This window comes from Agelaius phoeniceus, chromosome 3 (genome assembly GCF_051311805.1).
Source record: "Agelaius phoeniceus isolate bAgePho1 chromosome 3, bAgePho1.hap1, whole genome shotgun sequence".
NCBI classification, from domain to species: domain Eukaryota; kingdom Metazoa; phylum Chordata; class Aves; order Passeriformes; family Icteridae; genus Agelaius; species Agelaius phoeniceus.
The window spans coordinates 80,330,022-80,348,594 of record NC_135267.1 but is presented as its reverse complement, the minus strand read 5'-3'; the positions used below and the strand labels follow the sequence as shown (position 1 = coordinate 80,348,594).

At 36.0% G+C, this 18,573-nt stretch overlaps 1 protein-coding gene across 1 annotated transcript in view; it reads left to right on the top strand.

Moving 5' to 3' along the window:
* TTC27 (tetratricopeptide repeat domain 27) overlaps positions 1-18,573 on the top strand; it is a 112,558-nt gene that overhangs the window by 52,763 nt on the left and 41,222 nt on the right. Inside the window, exon 10 of the mRNA XM_054629777.2 lies at positions 5,033-5,146. Coding sequence (XP_054485752.2) covers positions 5,033-5,146 — 114 coding nt within the window. The remainder of the gene's footprint in view (positions 1-5,032; positions 5,147-18,573) is intronic.

Here is an 18,573-nt window from a genome sequence, read left to right as displayed (position 1 = left end):
ACTTTTTTCCAGAAATGCAAGCAGTACCTTTTATTAAACACTATTCTGTTGAAAAAACATGGACTTAATGAAAGGAAGTCTTTCCATAATAATGTGGCATCTTTCAGGTTTTTCTCTAAGTTGATTATTTTTAATTTTATTTCATTTGCTTTTTCGGTCACCAGTTTAGTGCTAGGAGAAATTTCCAAAAAATTTGATATTAAGTAAGTGTCATTTGAACATGACTTTTCAGAAGAAAAACTTGCATTAGTTGTACAGAAACTTAAGTGTCAAATTATTTGGATGAGAATAACATGTAGAAAGCAAATCACATTTCTCCCTAATATCATGCTGTTTTTTTCCTCTTGATCTTAGTCATGAATTCCATAGAAGTTTTTGCCAATTCTTTGCTGTGTACATAAAAACAAATGAAACACTTTAAAGTTAGCTTTCAGTAATAAAGTCATTCAGCAGAGATTAACAGATACATATACAAGCAAATGCACATTTTCCCTGTTCATGTCTCAGTTGTATTAGTGGGTTTTTAATGTACTCACCTGATAATTGTGCAGGATATAGAATGTGGAAAAGAAGCCATAGTAGTGTCTCATTTTACAGCAAAGCACAGAATGAGTTAAAAGCTTGCCATTTTGCCTTGGGATGTGTTGAAGAAATAAGGGTTTCATGTTAATTATCTGAATGAATTACTGAAAATCATTAAATAAGGATATAATAGTTATATGAAACAAGACTCTTGACTATTGACAAGACTATTGGACTGTGGATGAAGTAATCCGCATGAGTAATCTGAAAATCTTAAGGTGTGGTTTTTTTGAAAAGTAAGCACCAAAGCTCCTGAAGTATGTTAACTGAAATGGATAACATAAGGAACTAAAAAGGAATATTTTTCATTTTTTTTCCTCTAAATCGTCCCTAGTGTTTTGTACTTGTTTGTAACTTAAAATAAGTTAGTAAATAACCTGGGCTGAATCTGAATTAAGGGTCATGTCTTTGGAGGCATGACAGAGGACCAGAGCTATCCTCAGGGTGCCTCATGCCTGTGACTTCAGTGAAATAATTTCACCACATCCTGGCAATTTGGCCAATAAGCAGAATATTTTTGGTTCACTGATGGACTGGTGTGCAAATTCTTAGGAATTCCACAAGTGATTGCAATTAAAATTGCTTCGTTTACAAGTCCATTTTCAGATGATAGCTCCATCATAGCAATCACAGTACTTTGCTAGGCTACTGATAGTTTATCAGTGAGCAAGCTTCAGGAGTAAAACAATAACCTTACTTCATAGATTTATCATAAGGAAAAATTAGAAACCATTAAAATTAATTAGCGCTGCAGTTAATAACAATCATCTTTACCTGTTCCAGGTATTTTAGCATGTCTTATATGCCCAAGTAAGCTCTTCCTGACTTTGATGACAGGAAGAATTCCTATAGGAACTCCAGCTTTTTAAAATAGTAGATGCAGGAAGGCAAAAGAGTTGCTTTGACCAATCTTTACCTTCTCTAAGTTGTGACTGACTGATGCAGTTCTTTGTCTGTTTCTCTGACAGGAAGTTTTAAGAGTGATCAGGGAGTGCTTCACACCTAGGTTAAATTCTGAATATTGAGGCTGAAATGGTTTGTTCATGGTATCTGATTTTTGGGTTTGACAGAAATCTTTGGCTGGGTTTGATCTGGGTGTCATTACTAATGTAACCTATCTCACAATTCAGGTATTACTTGGAATCACGAAATGGTTTGGGTTGATAGGGACCTTCAAGGCCATCCTGTTCCAACTCCCCTGCCATGGGCAGGGACACCTTCCACTAGACCAGTTTGCTCAAAGCCTCTCCAACCTGGCCTTGAACAAATCCAGGGATAGGGCATCAATAACTTCCTTGAGCAATCTGGAACAGGTTGCCAGGAGAAGTTTATGTTCCAAGAACAAAACTTGCCTTTTGTTCTTATGTATTTATAAGTGTTGTACAATAATGGACTACTTTGCTATTAAGACTTGCAGCATCTTGTTTCATTTCAATGTCATATAAGGAAGTTATATTGAATTAAATATTCTGGTTTGTGTAATTCTTTGGTCATCTCCTTTTTTACATTCTGATATGATGGGAGAGGATGATATTATTTGTCGGAAAAAAATGTGTGAAAGAATTGGAAAATTACTTTTCCCATGTGAAAATATCCTATTCTGTGCAGAAAATGTTGCATGACCTTATTTCCTTTCATTTCTTCTCAGTCTGTCTAATCTTCCCATGTTTCTCTTTATTTTATTGTTCTTTCCCTAAAGTAAGAACAATGATAACTTGTGAATATTCTCAATAGTCGTTTTGCTTCAGAATTATTATTTTGTTAATTTTCTTAGCTGCCCTTGGTGCAGTATAATGAACTTCCAAGTATGTTGACAAAACCTGCATGTTCTTAGGTTGTTCCCCCTCTGCTGCCGATGTTTTGTTTTAACCTATAATCCTATTAGCAGAGCCTAGATTTAATTTCAGGTGAAAACATAAAGCTTTGGATCTTATGAGAAAGCATTTATTATCTGGAATACTTGGACATTTTGGGTATAAGATTAAAGCTTGCTTAATGGTTATGGTTAGATGTTCTGAAACTATTCTTTACAGTCTTTGAGTATAAACATTTGTGCCCTTTATGCATGTATTATTTTGATTTTTTGTGGTGCTTTAATCATTCCAATTAGGCAATGAAAAGGTGAACATTTGAATTCTGGCACAGGACTGTGAGCTCTGTATCAGTACAAAGTACAAGTGCTTCTTAAATGCAAACTAGGTCTGCTTCTCATTGTCTTGTGCAGTTGCAATATTTTTTTGTATCAGTAAACTGTTGGAGAAATGAAATTTTTTTTTCTGTAATTTTACAGCAGATATACCTTTCATTTTATTTAATGAATACCTTTAAAAAGCAGGATTACTATTCAAAATACTACTCGTTATTGCTCCTGCAAAGGAGTGAAATGTAATTATCTCTGCTTGTATTCCACCCTTTTTCTCTTCAGATTTCCTCCCTCCCTATTTGACTTTATGCACAGCTCATGCAGCATGCTTGCTTAAATCACTGCTCAGGTAGTGGTGTAGGAGGTGCACACAGAGACAGGCGATGGGCTCTCCTGGGCTGCTGGTTCTCCTACAGAGCCGGATGCTGTGGACAAGAAACTTTGTACTCTGCCCTTCGTGGGCCACTTGCTTGAAGCAGTGAGAGAACAAGGACTCTGCTGCTGGACAAGGGCAGTAATCAGACCTGAAAATATCTTTAGGAGCATTATTAGCCAAGACTTGTAGTTGTCATTGTTCTTTTGCAAAGTTAATACTGATGTCTACCACCAGGTAGCACAGAAATAAATCCCTTGAAGTAAAAAATTAAATAGTATGACACAATACTAATAGTGGAGAAAATAGGGAAAAGGGTGACCTTCCCCATAAAATAAGCTTTTAAGCTAAAAGAAACATTGTTCCAGTGTTTGCCCAAGCAATTCCTTAAGGTGTTTGATTAGGCAGCTACCTGGTATGGCTGCTAAAAAATAAACTCAGACACCAATCTCCTGTGCTAGGAATGCCTTGCTTGTGTTTGTCTTAAGATGAAACTAAAATAGGTGTTTGAAGTTTGATGAAACAGAGGAGAGATAGCTCTCAGAACTAGGACATCCATCAGTTACCAGATTTGGTGATTATAGTTTGTAAAAGGGCACTTGACAATCTACAGAACAGAGAATGTTGTGATTGTGTTCCCTTAATTAATTCCAGATCCTCAGAAAGTAGAGGATAGTATAGAAGCCTTTGGGTGCCTCTTAATCTACGACTGAGGAGAAGTCCTGAAAGAGTCAGTGCAGAGATTCTTGCTCACAGAGGACAGGATTAGTTGAGTGTTTGGTTGTTGCACAACAACACTGCCTTCATTTTTGCTTTTGTTGTTGCCTCTCTTCCTATTGTAGTTTTGTTTGGAGCATATTTTTTAGATTGTTTCTTTCTGCCTCCTTTCTTTTGAAATCATTAGGGAAAACAAAACCAGATTACAACATGACAGAAATTTGTCAGGCATTAGACACAAACCATGAGCAAATTATGCTTTTTAATGCTTTGGGAGATCTCTGAGAGGAAAGAATAAAACCACTGGGGCTTTTTCTCCAGTCTTCAAATATCTATAGACAAATATATTTTCTCAGAGAAGATGGATCATATTTGCAGTGTCAATAAAATTAGCAAGGGAGCTTTCCTGCTGTCTCACTTTTCAGAAATGGTATATTCTTTCTAAAACCATACTGGAAAGAGTCCAGGCAGTCTGTCAATTATTAAGAGGTACCAGAATTGTATTGGCTGCATGTCTTCTATTGGACTTTCCTGAAAATCAGTGGTTGGAGACTGGCACTAAGTTCCTGGCATCAGTGCAGCGTGTTCTTAGCAATAACTTAAAATTATTTTAGGAAAACTGCTTGCATAGATTATTCCATAGTCCCTATATATCTACTAAAGTCAAAAATTCTTCCTGTCATTCTCAAGTCATGGCAAGTTCTAGATTAATTAATGTTCTTCAGGTTCTTAGCAAATCTAACATTTTTCATGTGGAAATGCTGTTAACCTGGGTATCAGGGCACCTTGCATATGAGAAGAGGCCAAGAGAGAGTTGGATTTGTTCAGCCTTGAGAAATAGGATCCCTGCAGCTGTCTACAGCTACCCAGTGTGCAGGTGTGGAAAAGGCTGAGCCAGTCAGCCCAGGATCAAATCTTCATTTTTTCTTTGATTCTAAGTAGCCATTTAAATTTGTGCAGTTTGGCCTATGCATCATATGGGTACATATAAAACAAAGTACAGCATAGCTGAGAGTGAGGAAGCGGTTTTGAAGGCCACTTTTTACATTGAAAATAGATTAAGGTAATTCGTACAGCCCGCAGTTCATGAAGTAAGTCCTCCAGCCACATATTTGACTTTCAGAATAAGAAACAGCATTCATGCTTGAGACCACTTAAAAAAATTTTACTGTCTTCAATGTCTTTAAGTAATGACAAAATGTTCTTATTGTCTGCAGTGCTTGCTCTCCCAGCCAAAGTTCTGGGCCATTCAGACATCAGCCTTACTCCTTCGGACCAAACTGGAGAAAGGAAGCACTCGCAGGATGGAACGAGCAATGAAGCAGACTCAGGTAAGACTTCTGAGCTGCCTTATTGTAATATATGTATGTGTATAAATATAGAGTGTGTATATATATATATAATCAAATTCAAATAGGCAGGAGTTAAGAGATTTTGCAGTTCCTCCCTGCAAACTGTACGAGATAATTTTCTAATTATGTCTCTAAATTAGATGCATAAACCACAAATCCTTCTGTGTCTGCTAGTCTTGCGATAAGCTTATATGTACAAGTAATGAATCATCACTTTCAACAACATGACAAGTTTTGGAAGACTGAAATTAAAATCTATTTTTGTACTTGTAGTTTCTGACTTAGGATCTGAGGAGTACATGTAGATGTTCATGAACATCAAGCTGCTACTGCTATCAATTTTTTCAATTTTTTTTTCTCAAGTAGATCAGCTCTGTAAAACACTGAAACTTTTAAATAGTCATTGGTATTGTGAGAACAAGAAAACACATTCATGAATAAAGCGGCAATTTCTATTTACCATTTTGATGTGATAGTTGGTGGTTAGTATTTTTATTGCAAGATTGAGGCAGTGATTATTTAAATAATCTCAGTCCAAACAAAAAGAACATTATTCTTCCAATACAAAAAAGAAATGTTAAAATTCTGAAACGTGTAATCTAGTAGATTTATTTAATTTTTTTTTCAAATGAAGGGTCTATAGGCTTTATCAAGATTCTTTTAGATTCTTTTTTTCTTCATATTACAGTTTTGTTAGCCCTTTGTCATCTTTATATAGCTAAGTCTTGTTGTCACACGTGAACAGCAGGCACTTGTCTATGTCCATCACACTCCTGCTTGCTAAAACAGCCAGGAATGTAAAAAAATTATCATTATGGTGCTATGTATTTGAATCCTGAAAAGTTGATGTTTCATTTAAAATCATTATGATGTATGAGTCTTTGAAGGAGGGCGTTTTGGATGTGCTGCTGCATTTTTCTTTTGCTGATGAAGACATGGAGTTGCTGTAGAGGAATTTCCTGTGGTCATTCATTAGGAGACTGTCAGGGAAGCCAGGATTCCAAATCTGGGAGATGTAGAATCTGACAGCACTTGGGAAGTGATCTCAGGATCCTTGATGCCCTAAGCCATAAAACATTTGGAGTGCCTCCAACATTTTTGTCTAGCTTGATTAAACCTGAGTACTGGAAATTCTTATGTTAGACAGTTTGACAGTCTCATGACAGAAGCCTTCATGAAGGGGTTCTCTTAGCAAGTCCATTTATCTGACTTCTTGTGCTGCAACTGCAGTAATGCAAAGGATTTTATTAGCATGGGCTGTGACATTTTGGGAGATGACCACACAGTAGACAGAGAATCTGTGGTTTTAAATATTTCCTTTAATCTTAATGCATTTATGTTTTCTTCCATTAAGCATTCTAGTCATTTGGATATAATTGTGTATTTCTACCCATTTGTTCTTGATGGTAACAAGCTCCGTTTCCAAAAATAGTTAAAAGTTGTTAAATGATTTATATGTGCTAAATTAATCAAATGACTTGATTAACTTTCCAGCTAAGGTTTTCATTCCTGAGTTCCATCAGGATCAGAATTTTTTTAATATCAGTTTTTCTAACAGTGCTAAGAAGGAATCAGAGAAGATACCACGAATGGTGTTGTTTTCATACACATCCTAAGCAATTTTTGATCTATCATCTTCATGAAGATGCTGGTGTATAATTTTCATTAAGTTGCCAAAGAACGAATGACTTCTACAGCTATTTATCAGTAGAAAATGGATTTTGAACCCACAGAATTTTCATACAAATAGATTTAATGGGTTCTTCTTTTACAAGTTCATTATTTACTAGTTCAGAGTGCTGTAGAAAGATTAGTTATGCTAGATTAAGGGAGGAGGTGTAAATGCGATTCTTTGCAATATCAGTCTTTTAAAGGGATTTTAAAAATTCTTATAGAACAGCTTGAATAAGACATGGTAAACCTTCTACATTCCTTTAGGGTTTCTGAAAAGTGCACGGGCCACTATAGGCTCCAGTTTAGTGATGCTGGGACTCTCCTGTCTTATTCTACTCCAATTTTTCTTCCTTTCCCCATTTCTACCCTCACCTGCTCCTGTGCTGGGTCTGCAGCTGATAAACATATTTTTAAATGAATATTGCTTAGTAGGCATATGCTGCTTTTCAGCCCTTAAACAAAGCTGGCTACATTGTTGGTTTGTCAGAGAAAGCATTTTTCAACTACCTTTTAGATCCTACCTTTGTAGGACTGGCTAAATATAAAGTAATTAATATAATGTCTGTTTACATTATTTTAATTACTTGAAAATATTTGCAACTCTTTTTGAAATGAGGGCATATTGGTTAAAATTTACTACCAGACTCCAAATATTAAATATATCCCTACTTTATAACAAACAGTTTTCATAAATTTGTTTAGGTCTTTTTTTTTCCTAATAGGAAAACTTCAAGAGGAATTGGAATGATCATTTTCAAAACCTTTTTCTGATTATTTTAGAAATCTGAACAACTAATAATGCAGTCCTTGGAATGATTTTTGAAATGATCATTCTGGGTACTCTGGGATGTACTTCAGCTAGTAGCTAGTGAGGAGGAGATACTTTTTCTGGATACTGCGGTTGTCTCTGTCCAGTTTTTGCTTAAATGGGGTTTGGATCTGCAAAACTAAGGTTAAAGATTTCTAAAGCCAGTAATTCTTTCAACCATTTTTCTAAGAAAAGGAAACAGCATTTGAAAGCAAAACCAGTTATTTTACATTCCGCTGGAATATTTAGTCATGACAGTATAACATACAGAGAAGTGCAGATCAAGGTACTGCCAACTAAAATGTGTCTCTGGATGCAGTATGATATTTTTAAGGTTGTGTGATTGTTTTTCTTCCATTTGGGTGAAGGTTCAGGAAGGGTGAGAAGTACTAGGTTGGAAAGAAAAATGGAAGGGAAAAAACAGGAAAAAATTGGGGTAGGTTTTTGATAAAATCAGAAACCTGCTATTGCTCTGTCAGTTTGGGGATCTTTACCTACCTTTTATTGTAAGAAAGTAAATCAGAAACTATTAGTAGTGGAAGATGGGTTGAACTAAGCTGTTAAGCCACAAATTACTGCTGAAAGTGCAGTCAGAGCTCAAGTAACAGGATGGGAGAGAAAAAAAATGACTTTTGAGTGATCTAGAAGCTATGAAAAAATGGGAAAAGTGAGGGATGATCTAAAAAAAACACAAAAAACACCACCCACAACCAAACCAGTTCAAAACACATAGAGTATCATCCCACTGTAGCTTCTTGATATATGAAATAGGTTTACTCTTCCATTTCAGTGAATTTGTAAGTATGAAGCAAAATGAATTAAAATGGTGGGCTAGAAACAAGACCACCATTTATTTACTGCTGTATTATGCCAGCAGTGAAAGAGGTGAAGCTGCCACGTGCCTGGTACTCCAGCAGCCTGCTCAGGTTTATCCTACCTGGGATATCCCAGGTGTATCCTACCCTAACCTGAGTGCCTGCACTGGCTACCTCTACACTTGCAGCTTTTGTCAGCTTGTTATGGGCCCCTTTTCTGCCTGGGTTTTCTGCTGCTTGTTACACCTGGTGACAGCATGCCTGCAAGCTGATGGCTTTGCTTTCCTAGCACGTCGTACAGCATACGTAGGATTTCATACACTTCCCTCCTGCTTGCTTTTCTTGGCAGTAAAGGAATATGCCTGTTGGGGCAGAGAAATGTGTCTTGAAAAGGGTGTTTTAATAAGACTTCAGGAGAGCTGGGAGCAGACTAGCAATATTATAGGCTAATCATTATGCCTAAGATTGAAAGGTCACATGAGATCTTGTTTTATATCCTTAGTCATACACAGATGTATGTGGTTGGGAATTCTGTCAACTGCCCTTTAATTTGCACTTAAATAATACTTCAGAGTGTCATTTTCACCAGCAACTAATGTTTTTCTGTGTGCATAAAAAAAGGGAATTTTTTTTGTTTAAATTGTTCTTACTAAAGAAGCATGCTAGTTAGTGTTCAGTTCTTTCAAATCTGAAAAAAAAATTATGTGCCTATGTAAAATGGAAAAGCTGATGGAGATTGAACAGAAGGCTGATAGAGATTAACAGAACTGGTGTCTTGAGCTTTATGAGATTGAACACAACTTTGCTGTTTTGTTAATTTCACATTGATAGGCTTTAAATAGTTATGCAAGAAAGTTATGTCATTTATCATAGAAATATATCCTTTTTATTTTCAAAAGTAAACGGCCACTTCCTTGCCAAATTGCTTGCTCTGCCTTTTTTTTATTTGGTGGTGGTTCTACATTGGACAAATTCAACATTTAAGGGAAGAGTTCAAAAAGGAGAGGGAAGCAGTCTTCCTCCCAAAAGGCTCATCTAGACAGGTTTGAGGCAAACATATTTTTCCCTATTCTTTTGCTTCTCAAGTCATATTATCTTCCTGATCAGACCTCTCAAACCACAGTACTAGAGAGAGACATGTAGCATAACCAGGAGAATGACAGCACCTGTATGTTCAGCGAAACTATTAGATCTCTGTACCAGGAGTTCCTGTTTCTGTTCTTTAACCCCTTCTTGAATTCTAGGGGTACATTAAATAAGATTTTGATAGTTGCTTTTAGTTGTGGGTGGAATGGAGGAGGGGAGTAAGGAGGAGGAATATTCATTTTAATAAATTTGTTTCACATCAAGTTGAAAGTTTTAGTGGAAAGTTGTTGGGATCTGAGATGTACTGGAGAGCTGAGGGAGATATAAATCACTTCCTTCAGGAGGGTAATAAGTGGATCACAGCCCTCTTCTATCCTGTGGAGATCCTGCGCTGATATCCCAATAGTTCTTAACCATTATGAATTGTATTTATTATTAGAACACATGTTCCAGAAGGTGTTTTAGAAGATGAGAAAAGCCAGGTGTCTTATAAAACCAATCCTTACTGAATTCTATATAAGATCACAAGGTCTCCAGAACACTAGAAATAAACCTTATTGCCTCAGAAAGCAATCTCACAAGAGAGTGACCTCTTGGTGATGGTCATGATTTCAGTCTCAAGGCACACATTTCCAGAACATATTTCATTTTGCTTAAACAGATGACATATTTGCCAGAAGATGTTACATGACACAAGTGCATCTGAGGATACTCCAAACTCATTAGCACACTTCAAAATAATTAATGTGGTGGTGCTTGACTCCTGTTTTTCTTCTCCTGCGTTATTATGGGGGTTGGAAGGACAGGGAGGAGGGGGAATCAGAGATCCAGTCTGCCGAGAATTATCCAGGAATAACTGAAGTGGTTTTGTACCACTATCAAAAAAGAGAATATTGAGTAATTTCATTTTCTAGCTAATGATTTCTGCCTAGAAGTTTTCTACGGCACTCTCGGTTTTGCCAGTTTTGGTCAGTGCTATTATTGGTGTGGGGGAAAGAATGAAACCATTCTTTCTGTGCTAAAGTTTCTTCATATTTTCTCAACTATTCTTGACAATTATGTTCAACACCTGAGCTGTTCCACTTCCAGTGTCAATGCACTTTCTAAAATAAGCCAAAAATATGAAGCCTCCAGTTTTTTCCCAAATGTTTCCCATTGAGCTTTAGTTCTGAAGACTTTTCTCCCCTTAGAATTCTCTTCACTTGGTGTTGTGACATTTTGAAAGGTGATGATAGGAGAATCCTTAAGCCATATTCAACAGTAATACTGCATTTCTTTTATAAAGTGATGACAGGAAGTTGCAAAGAGAAATATGAGCACCAAGACACAATATTTGCATCGTTCTGCCTAAGCTTTGCTCGGGAAGGCCTAAACATTATAAGCTCCACTTCAACAAATTAAACAATTAAAATAATTAGTTCCACAGACCAGATGACCCTATTCCTGTCTATTGCTAAATTGAATAGATGAAGACAGACAGCTGTTGCTACATTTGAATAGATGAATCTTTACAGTTTTATGTCATAAATGTCATTACAGAGCTGGAGATAGGTACCTCAAGGTGAGCTAACAAATAATATTTTGAAATAGCCCTGTGCTGCTAGACAGTCACACTGTCCAGCACACATGCCAGGTACTACAAACCAGACTCTGCCTTATCTCAAGGTAGTTGTTTGCTTCTCCTATATTGTAATTTAACTTGAATTTGATGGAGATAGTTGTTCTTTTCTTTCTTCATTCTTGTCCTTCCCCCTTTAGTGAAAAGCAGAAGACAGAGCTGATGCAAGAGGTCTTTGGATCTGTTTTTCAGCACTGACTGCTCTTGTGTCTTCTCCCAGATCAAATGATTTGGGAGCTTTTATAGTAGTGTAACCACAACAGCTTGGAACTTACCACAGGCGTACTATTTTGAATCATATGCAGTTCCTCTGTGGGTTTTGCACCCTTTGCGAAGTGTTTTATACCTGCTGTTCACCAGGGCCAGTACAACAAGTGGTCTGGTTTTAAATCCACCCTTCATCAAGTAAACTTTTAAATCTAGCTTCTTCTACAGACTTCAGAGGAAATTCTGCTTACATCTTTTGCTAAATCATAAAAGTAACATAGTCGACAGGTGGAACAGCTTTTACTTTGGAAACAAAAGCATTCAAGAAGGTTCACTTGCTTGGTAAGGATAATGCAATAACTATAAAATGCTATTTCATTAAGTAACATAAATGAAAAATAAGTATAAATGGCATAAAGAAGATGAAATAGACTTTGTACTTTTCTGAAGATTTTGTGCTGGAAGTGGAGTCTTAAGCCATTAATAGGTTTTAACATTGAAACCCATATCCTAAGCACTGGCACTCAGTAACTTTGTGTTCAATATTTGTACAGAAATAACAGTAAGCTCACCATTTTGAAACTCATAATGCTGCTGTGCTGTTGTAGACCTCGATGTTTTGCCAGGCTTCTTTAGGTGGTAGTGTTGCCTACAGCAAAACATTGCAAAGGGCAGTTGCATTGGGATGCTCTAAATTGCCTGGTACGCTGCTTGGCTCTGTGTTTCAAACAGAAAGGAAATCTTACGTCAGATGGTCATGAATCCAGTTATCTCCTACTCATGACCTTGACCTCTTTTGTGCTAATTTTGATATCAAAATGCTTTGTATTTCATTTGGGATTGTTCGACTCATTTCCTCTTATGTGCTTTTCTTCCCCACCCACTGCAAGAGCCCTATTATAAAGAAATTGGAGCTTTTTTTAGTAAAATGTCTGTGAACAACTGAAGTGAATATTGTTTCTTAGTTGGCTAGTATTGTTTTCAAAGTGAAATGCACATTTGCAGGACCTGATATAATGAACCAAAACATGCACATTAAGAATCTGCTATGTGACTCGCTTTAGAAAAAATACTGATATACATAGTTTCAGCATGCTAATTAACTCCTGCCCCAGCATGCTTCCTTAAAACTATCAACATTATTTTGCATCTTAGAAGTTCACCTTGAGTTAGGCAAAAGCTAAGTACCATTGGTTGTCCAGTGCCTGAAGTTCTTCTGTGTAGATCCCTTACAAATTTTTGGCCTTCTCTTTTTCCTGCCGTTAAAGTGATTGTATAGGTGAAATGGATACATTATGTTCAAGAGGTAGTCTCTTCCTCAATAATTTTTAAATTCTAAGTAATTGTGATATGAATAACTTCAGATGTTGAGGTTGCTTAAACATGTAGGGCATACTTAAGGAACAAGTTAAAGTGAAGAATGAATTTGTTTACCTGGAGACAAAGTAATCATGGGTGGGAAATAATGAGTTACCAGAATATCATAAGAAAACAATTGGGAAATGTTGTATAGGCAGTAGCTTTCCAGTCTTCCACCATATAAAATAGAAAAATTAAACAGTTTTAACTGGTATACCAAAGAATTAGACTGAAAGACCTCTTAGATAAAAGGTCCACTAGACATAGACAGTTAAACAAGTGTTATTTTTCTAAATGCTCACTCTTGGAAAGAAGATTAACAAGAAGTGATAAATTATATTTTTCTTATAGACTAAGAAGTGTAGAATAATTGTTAAAAATTGGTAATTTAGTGGAATTGTTAAATGTTGAATGCTTGAATATGTTAATATCTTTATACATTCAATATCTCTATTGATTATACAGGCACCACCTGTAGAACAACAAAGTTTTAAAGTCCAAGTGATAATATGGTTATAACTAGGTTAAGAAACAGTGGTCTTTCAATTAATGTTTATATATTTCATTACTAAATGTTTTAAATTACACTTATAATCAGTAATCTCAACTCATATCCAGCAGGACATGTTGTGATGCTGAGGTTAAATGACAATCGTATGTATGATCTGGTAAAAATCACTAACCAAGTATCTGGAATTGAGAGTGTGTTGAAAGGGCAAACCAGCCTTCAGAAGCTGCCAGGCAGGTGCAAAGGTGTGTTTTCTTTCATAGCTTAAGACCTAATTTTTTCAGAATTGAGAAACTCCTTTGAAGCTTACAGGACAAAAAGGTATGTTTTTCACGTTTGTCCTATACAATTAGGACTGAAACCCTAATAGATATTAATTTTAATGCACAATCAGAACCTGTGCATTTCTAAGATATTTATAAGAAAAGAGAAAATTTGAAATGCAAATCTCATTTTGATAGTTGTCTTTTTATTACAAGGCAGGTAATTTTGTGTAATTTCCATTTAAGAGTTAAAAAAGTCTTAAAACAGGGGCAAGTTAACATCTTATTTAAGGACATGAAAAATGCTATTAATCATGCTCCAACATTTAAATTTAAAAAAACCAAACAGGAATTTTCTACTAAAGATAGAGTTGTCTTAAACATGTTTACATCATTGAAGGACAGTCTGATTCTGACTGCTGATGAAAATTCACCTTTTAAAGGAACAGAAGAAAAGATGCAAATTTAAAAAAAAAAAAATTGGCAAAACCCAGATAAATGAAACAAACAAAACCCCAGCATAATTATTTGCTGACCATAATAGTATTGACGTTTATTAATTCAAAATGCATAAATTTGTGATAGTTCTCTCTGGCTCAGTCATTCTTCACCTTCAATGACACAAATCTGTAGGCTTATTTTGTTTGATTAGGGTAGTAGTCTATTAAAAATATGGAAGCTATTGCATGAAATGGCTTTTAAAAATTGAATTAAGACAGAATTAATTTTGCATTCTTTACAGTTTTTAATCATTTTCCAGAACAATAAAAATATAAGCCGTCAAGATATATAATGCCCTCATTATGATAGTTTTGGAGTTTCAATTCAGTAATGGTAATCAGCTTATTATAGGGAAGAAGTTAAATCAGGTAAATAAATTAAAGCAGTTCTCTTTGTCCTCTCTGTTTTCTGTGCGGAATCTTGCTGTGCAAAGCCTGCCAAATGCATGAGTTTTTCAATGCAATGAAAGGCGCTAAATGCACTGGTTATTGTAGTTCCAGAAGTTCCAGGACCATGGTGAACAGTACTGAAAGACAGAGAATGAATTCAGTCTTTAATTCAGAGTTATGCATATAGTAGATAGTGCCTTCCTCTTTAATGAAATGAAGATGTACAAAAACAATTGCTGGGAAGTAACATAACATTGAGGTAAATATTATTGATAGAAGTGCTTGTGTCTGTGTCTTTTAATATTATGAAAGTGACCCAGCATTGTTCTGAAAAATTCTTTCATCAGAAGGTATTTTAGTGCTGCTCTACTCTTTGCAAGAAATGAGACTGAAGACTGCTTTTAGTTGTAGAAGTATCAATAGTGAATGAATATGGAAATACTGGTTCTCTAATATTTGCCAAAGTTGGAATAGGTAGTAAGTCAAAGACAACTTAATAAGTCCCAATAACTAGTGGTCCTTGGTCTTGGCATATATATTCACTCAGAAAAAAAAAAACCTGAGTGGTCTGTTAGTAGGGCTTTTCTTTTCTCCTGATACAAAATAAATATTTTACTTCCTCAGGTCAGCATACAAGCGGTGATTTTAAGGGAAGCCAATGCATTTATTGCCAAAGGAGATTTTCAGTGGGAAATCTGATAAAAACTGAAAAGAATTACTGTCAGGTGTTTAGGGGCAAGAAAGTGTTTGTAGAGCCAAATAGGGGTAGAGTTTCAGCACAGTACATTGGAAATATTTCACTTTTATTATGGAAGTTAACACCAAGGATAATCAAGGAGAATTCTTTGGAAAATTTGTTTCTTGTACAGTATTAAGAGTAAGATTTCAGCAGATCAGTTTTCTGCAGCAAAACTTTGAAGTATAAGCTGTAGAGATTTGTAATCTTTGACCTAGAGAATATGAATTCACAGAAAGTGGGAAGAAGGGATTTGTAAAAAAGGCCATTACATTTGTGACAAATCCCTGTGAGATAAGTACAGAAATAGGGATGGAAAATAATGCTTGAGGAAAAGATAAAATAGAAAAGAATGAACTATTGTGTAATTAACAAGGGGAAATGTTATTTTTCTTACGTTTTTAGATTAAATGTGTGTACCATTTACAGAAATAACTAGTTTTATGTGAAATGAAAATGCTGATGCATTTAAATTAGTTTGTAACTGTGATGGAGTAGTAGAGATTGAGCACTGCTTTTTCTAAAAGATGTTTCCATTGAAAGAATTTCCATCATGCCGAGGGCTTCACTTTCCGGTAAGTTTCAAGGAGGGTTGGGTTATTAAAAAATCCTATTTAATGTGGTGACTGCTGTGGTTTCTAAATATTTGGAGATAGACAGTTTGGAGAATCTAGTATGTAAAGAATCAATTGATTGGAGAGATAAACTTTGCAATAGTGTGTGTTTGATGTAGCTTCTAACCAAAGAACTGATTTTTCTGGCCTAATTCAACTCATTTAGTTCCTCTTTCGGCTTTAGTTATGAATTGAGGAATATATTTGGATTCTCAACTTTCCAAACTGATTTCATGACAATCAATTCAAATAATCATTGGGACTGGTGTATGGAGAGTTTTATAATCACAGAATCATGAATATGCTGAGTTGGAAGGGACCCACAAGGATCATCAAGTCCCACTCCTGGCCATGCACAGGACAATCCCCAAGAGTCATACCATGTGCCTAACAGCATTGTGCAAATGCTTCTTGAACTCTGCCAAGCTTGGTGCTGAGACCACTTCCCTGGAGGGCCCAGTCTGGTGTGCAGAGTATGATATGATAATGATTCTTTTCAATATTTCCATTTACTTTTGCAGTTAGCCAGTTTTTTTATAGTATTGGTTTCTGACTGAATATTGTAAATGATGGCACTGTGGTTTTGTGATAAGACTTTGGCATTTTGACAAATGTGGAGGTGTTTTTGTAAGCAATATGACCTTCCATGTCAGAACTAGATTTTTAAATGACATAAATATTTTTGTTTGTAGCTGTTATGCACATTGCTGTGCTATACCTGCCCATTTTTCCAGAGACAGATCTGGGAAAACATTGAAGTTGCCTAGAAATAGAAACATGTAGTAAATGATTCTACCACAGAACACTTCTGCTTTCTTTCTCTTTTCCCCTGTGTGAAATGCGCACGAGCCAAGGTCATTAATAATGTTGCAGGTTCGGATACTTAAAAGGTCAAAAATGCCAAATTATAGTGCCATCTTTAACTATTTCAGGAGCTCCTAAGCTCCACTTTGCCTTTTCTCTGGTGTTAAATCTGCCTTAATTTCCTCTGGCTCTCAATTAAGGGTGCAGGCTGAGGGTTGAATGAATGACCAGAAGCCCAGCAGACTCCTGGGCTCATGTTCTTGACTCCCCTAGAAAAAAATGGTAGCAGGAAGTAGGTGGTGGTGGCAGCTGCTGGTGAAAGAGTTCATTTGTCCTTCAGTACTCTCCCTCTGGCTCAGGGAGAGTATCTTAGTATACTTAGAGTATCTCAAGTAAAACAGGGTTAGCTGAAACCAAAGTGCCAAAGTGTTCCTTTGGCAGCAGCTGATACCCCTTCCTGCAGATCTGTAAGAAAATTGCCTCCAGTGCAAGAGTGGTACCATTAGGACTTGCAGCTGATGGTCCTCAAGCAATTGAAGGCTGTTAACAGAGTTAAAGGATGTACATGTTATCCTGGCTGTCCCTTAGTGTCTATAGTACATGGTTTTGTTGGGCAAGGTTTTTGGTATGGTGAGTCCCGTGAAGTAGCAGAAGATTCTCTGTTGTCTCTGTCCATCAACCAGTTTGGTGTGAGTGACCAGCTCAGATCATAAAACTTTGTCCAGCTGACTGAAAATTTTTCATCTGGTCTGTTTTTTTAATTGGTTGTGTGCCAAACTGGCTATATGATTGTGGAAAGAACTGTGGTTTTGTGGATTCCTCCTTCTTTAATAAAGAGCTGAGTCTTCAGGGGAGCTTGATACACTTTTATTTGAATATGTCATACAATCAGGCATGGAACATTTCATGCATTTAGAATGTTTTTATTTTCACTGGAAATTGAACTGATTTCAAACCTGTTGTTACTGAAGATGTTTATTTTTCCTCTTTGGTGAGTAGATCAATGACTAACAGAGATTGATAGGGGGTTTGTTTGTTTTTCCCTGATGTATGGAGAGCTTTCCAGGAACATGTGAAGAACTGGATTGGATGTCTTTCAAGAAAATACATATATTGAAAACAGATTTCTTTACATGTGACTGCTTTCTTTTGGTATAGCTAAAGTTTAAATACTTTGCCCTTGTGTCATATTTCTAATGTACTTACCATCATACACTGTATGGTTTCTGGGTCAGGCTCAGCTACTGGAAGAATGTTTATTTGCTGCCAAGTAATTTTTCAACAGAAACTACTGGGTATCAGTCAAGGTTTCATTGTATAGGGCAGTTATTCTTAGCAAAAATTTCTTCTTGTAAGGAGTGAAAACAATGGGTGTCCCAAGATGTTATCTGAGATATTGTGGCTGGATTCAGGAAAAAAGAGACTGAACTTGTTTGTCTTTTCCCTTTATACTCCTGTCCCCTTCACCAAATGAGTAAAGAAGTTCTTGAAGTTTTCAAATCAATGAAAATAGTTGAAAAACAGGTAACAGCAAAAGAGCACTTTGCGGTTGAAAAACCCCCATGAGAAACTGACTCTTTCTATTACTGAAAAAAGAGCTTCTGGCAATTAAAGGAGCAGAATTTTTGTGATTTCAGGTTATGGGTATCTAGATAAGACTAGACATGATTTTCTTTCCTTTTCCCAGGTATCTTAGTAACATGAGAGAATTATGCTTGATGTGACTGCACCAAAACCAAATGTGCTTGCACCAAAACAGTTACATGAATACATGGCATTTTGTTTTGTGCTGTGTTTTTTTCTTTGATATTTCTTTTGTATAACAGAATACTATCCAGTCTCTGCCCTAGGTAGGAAGCTGTAAATGTTTGCATGCTTGCAATTAGTGACAAGTCTTAAGTACTTTTTCTCTGGAATTCTTTTTTTATTTAAAGTATTTGTTGTTTCAGAAATGACTATCTAATTCTGAAATTTTTTTTGCCATGCATAAAGGTTTCTTTTGAATATTTATTCCTATTATGTAC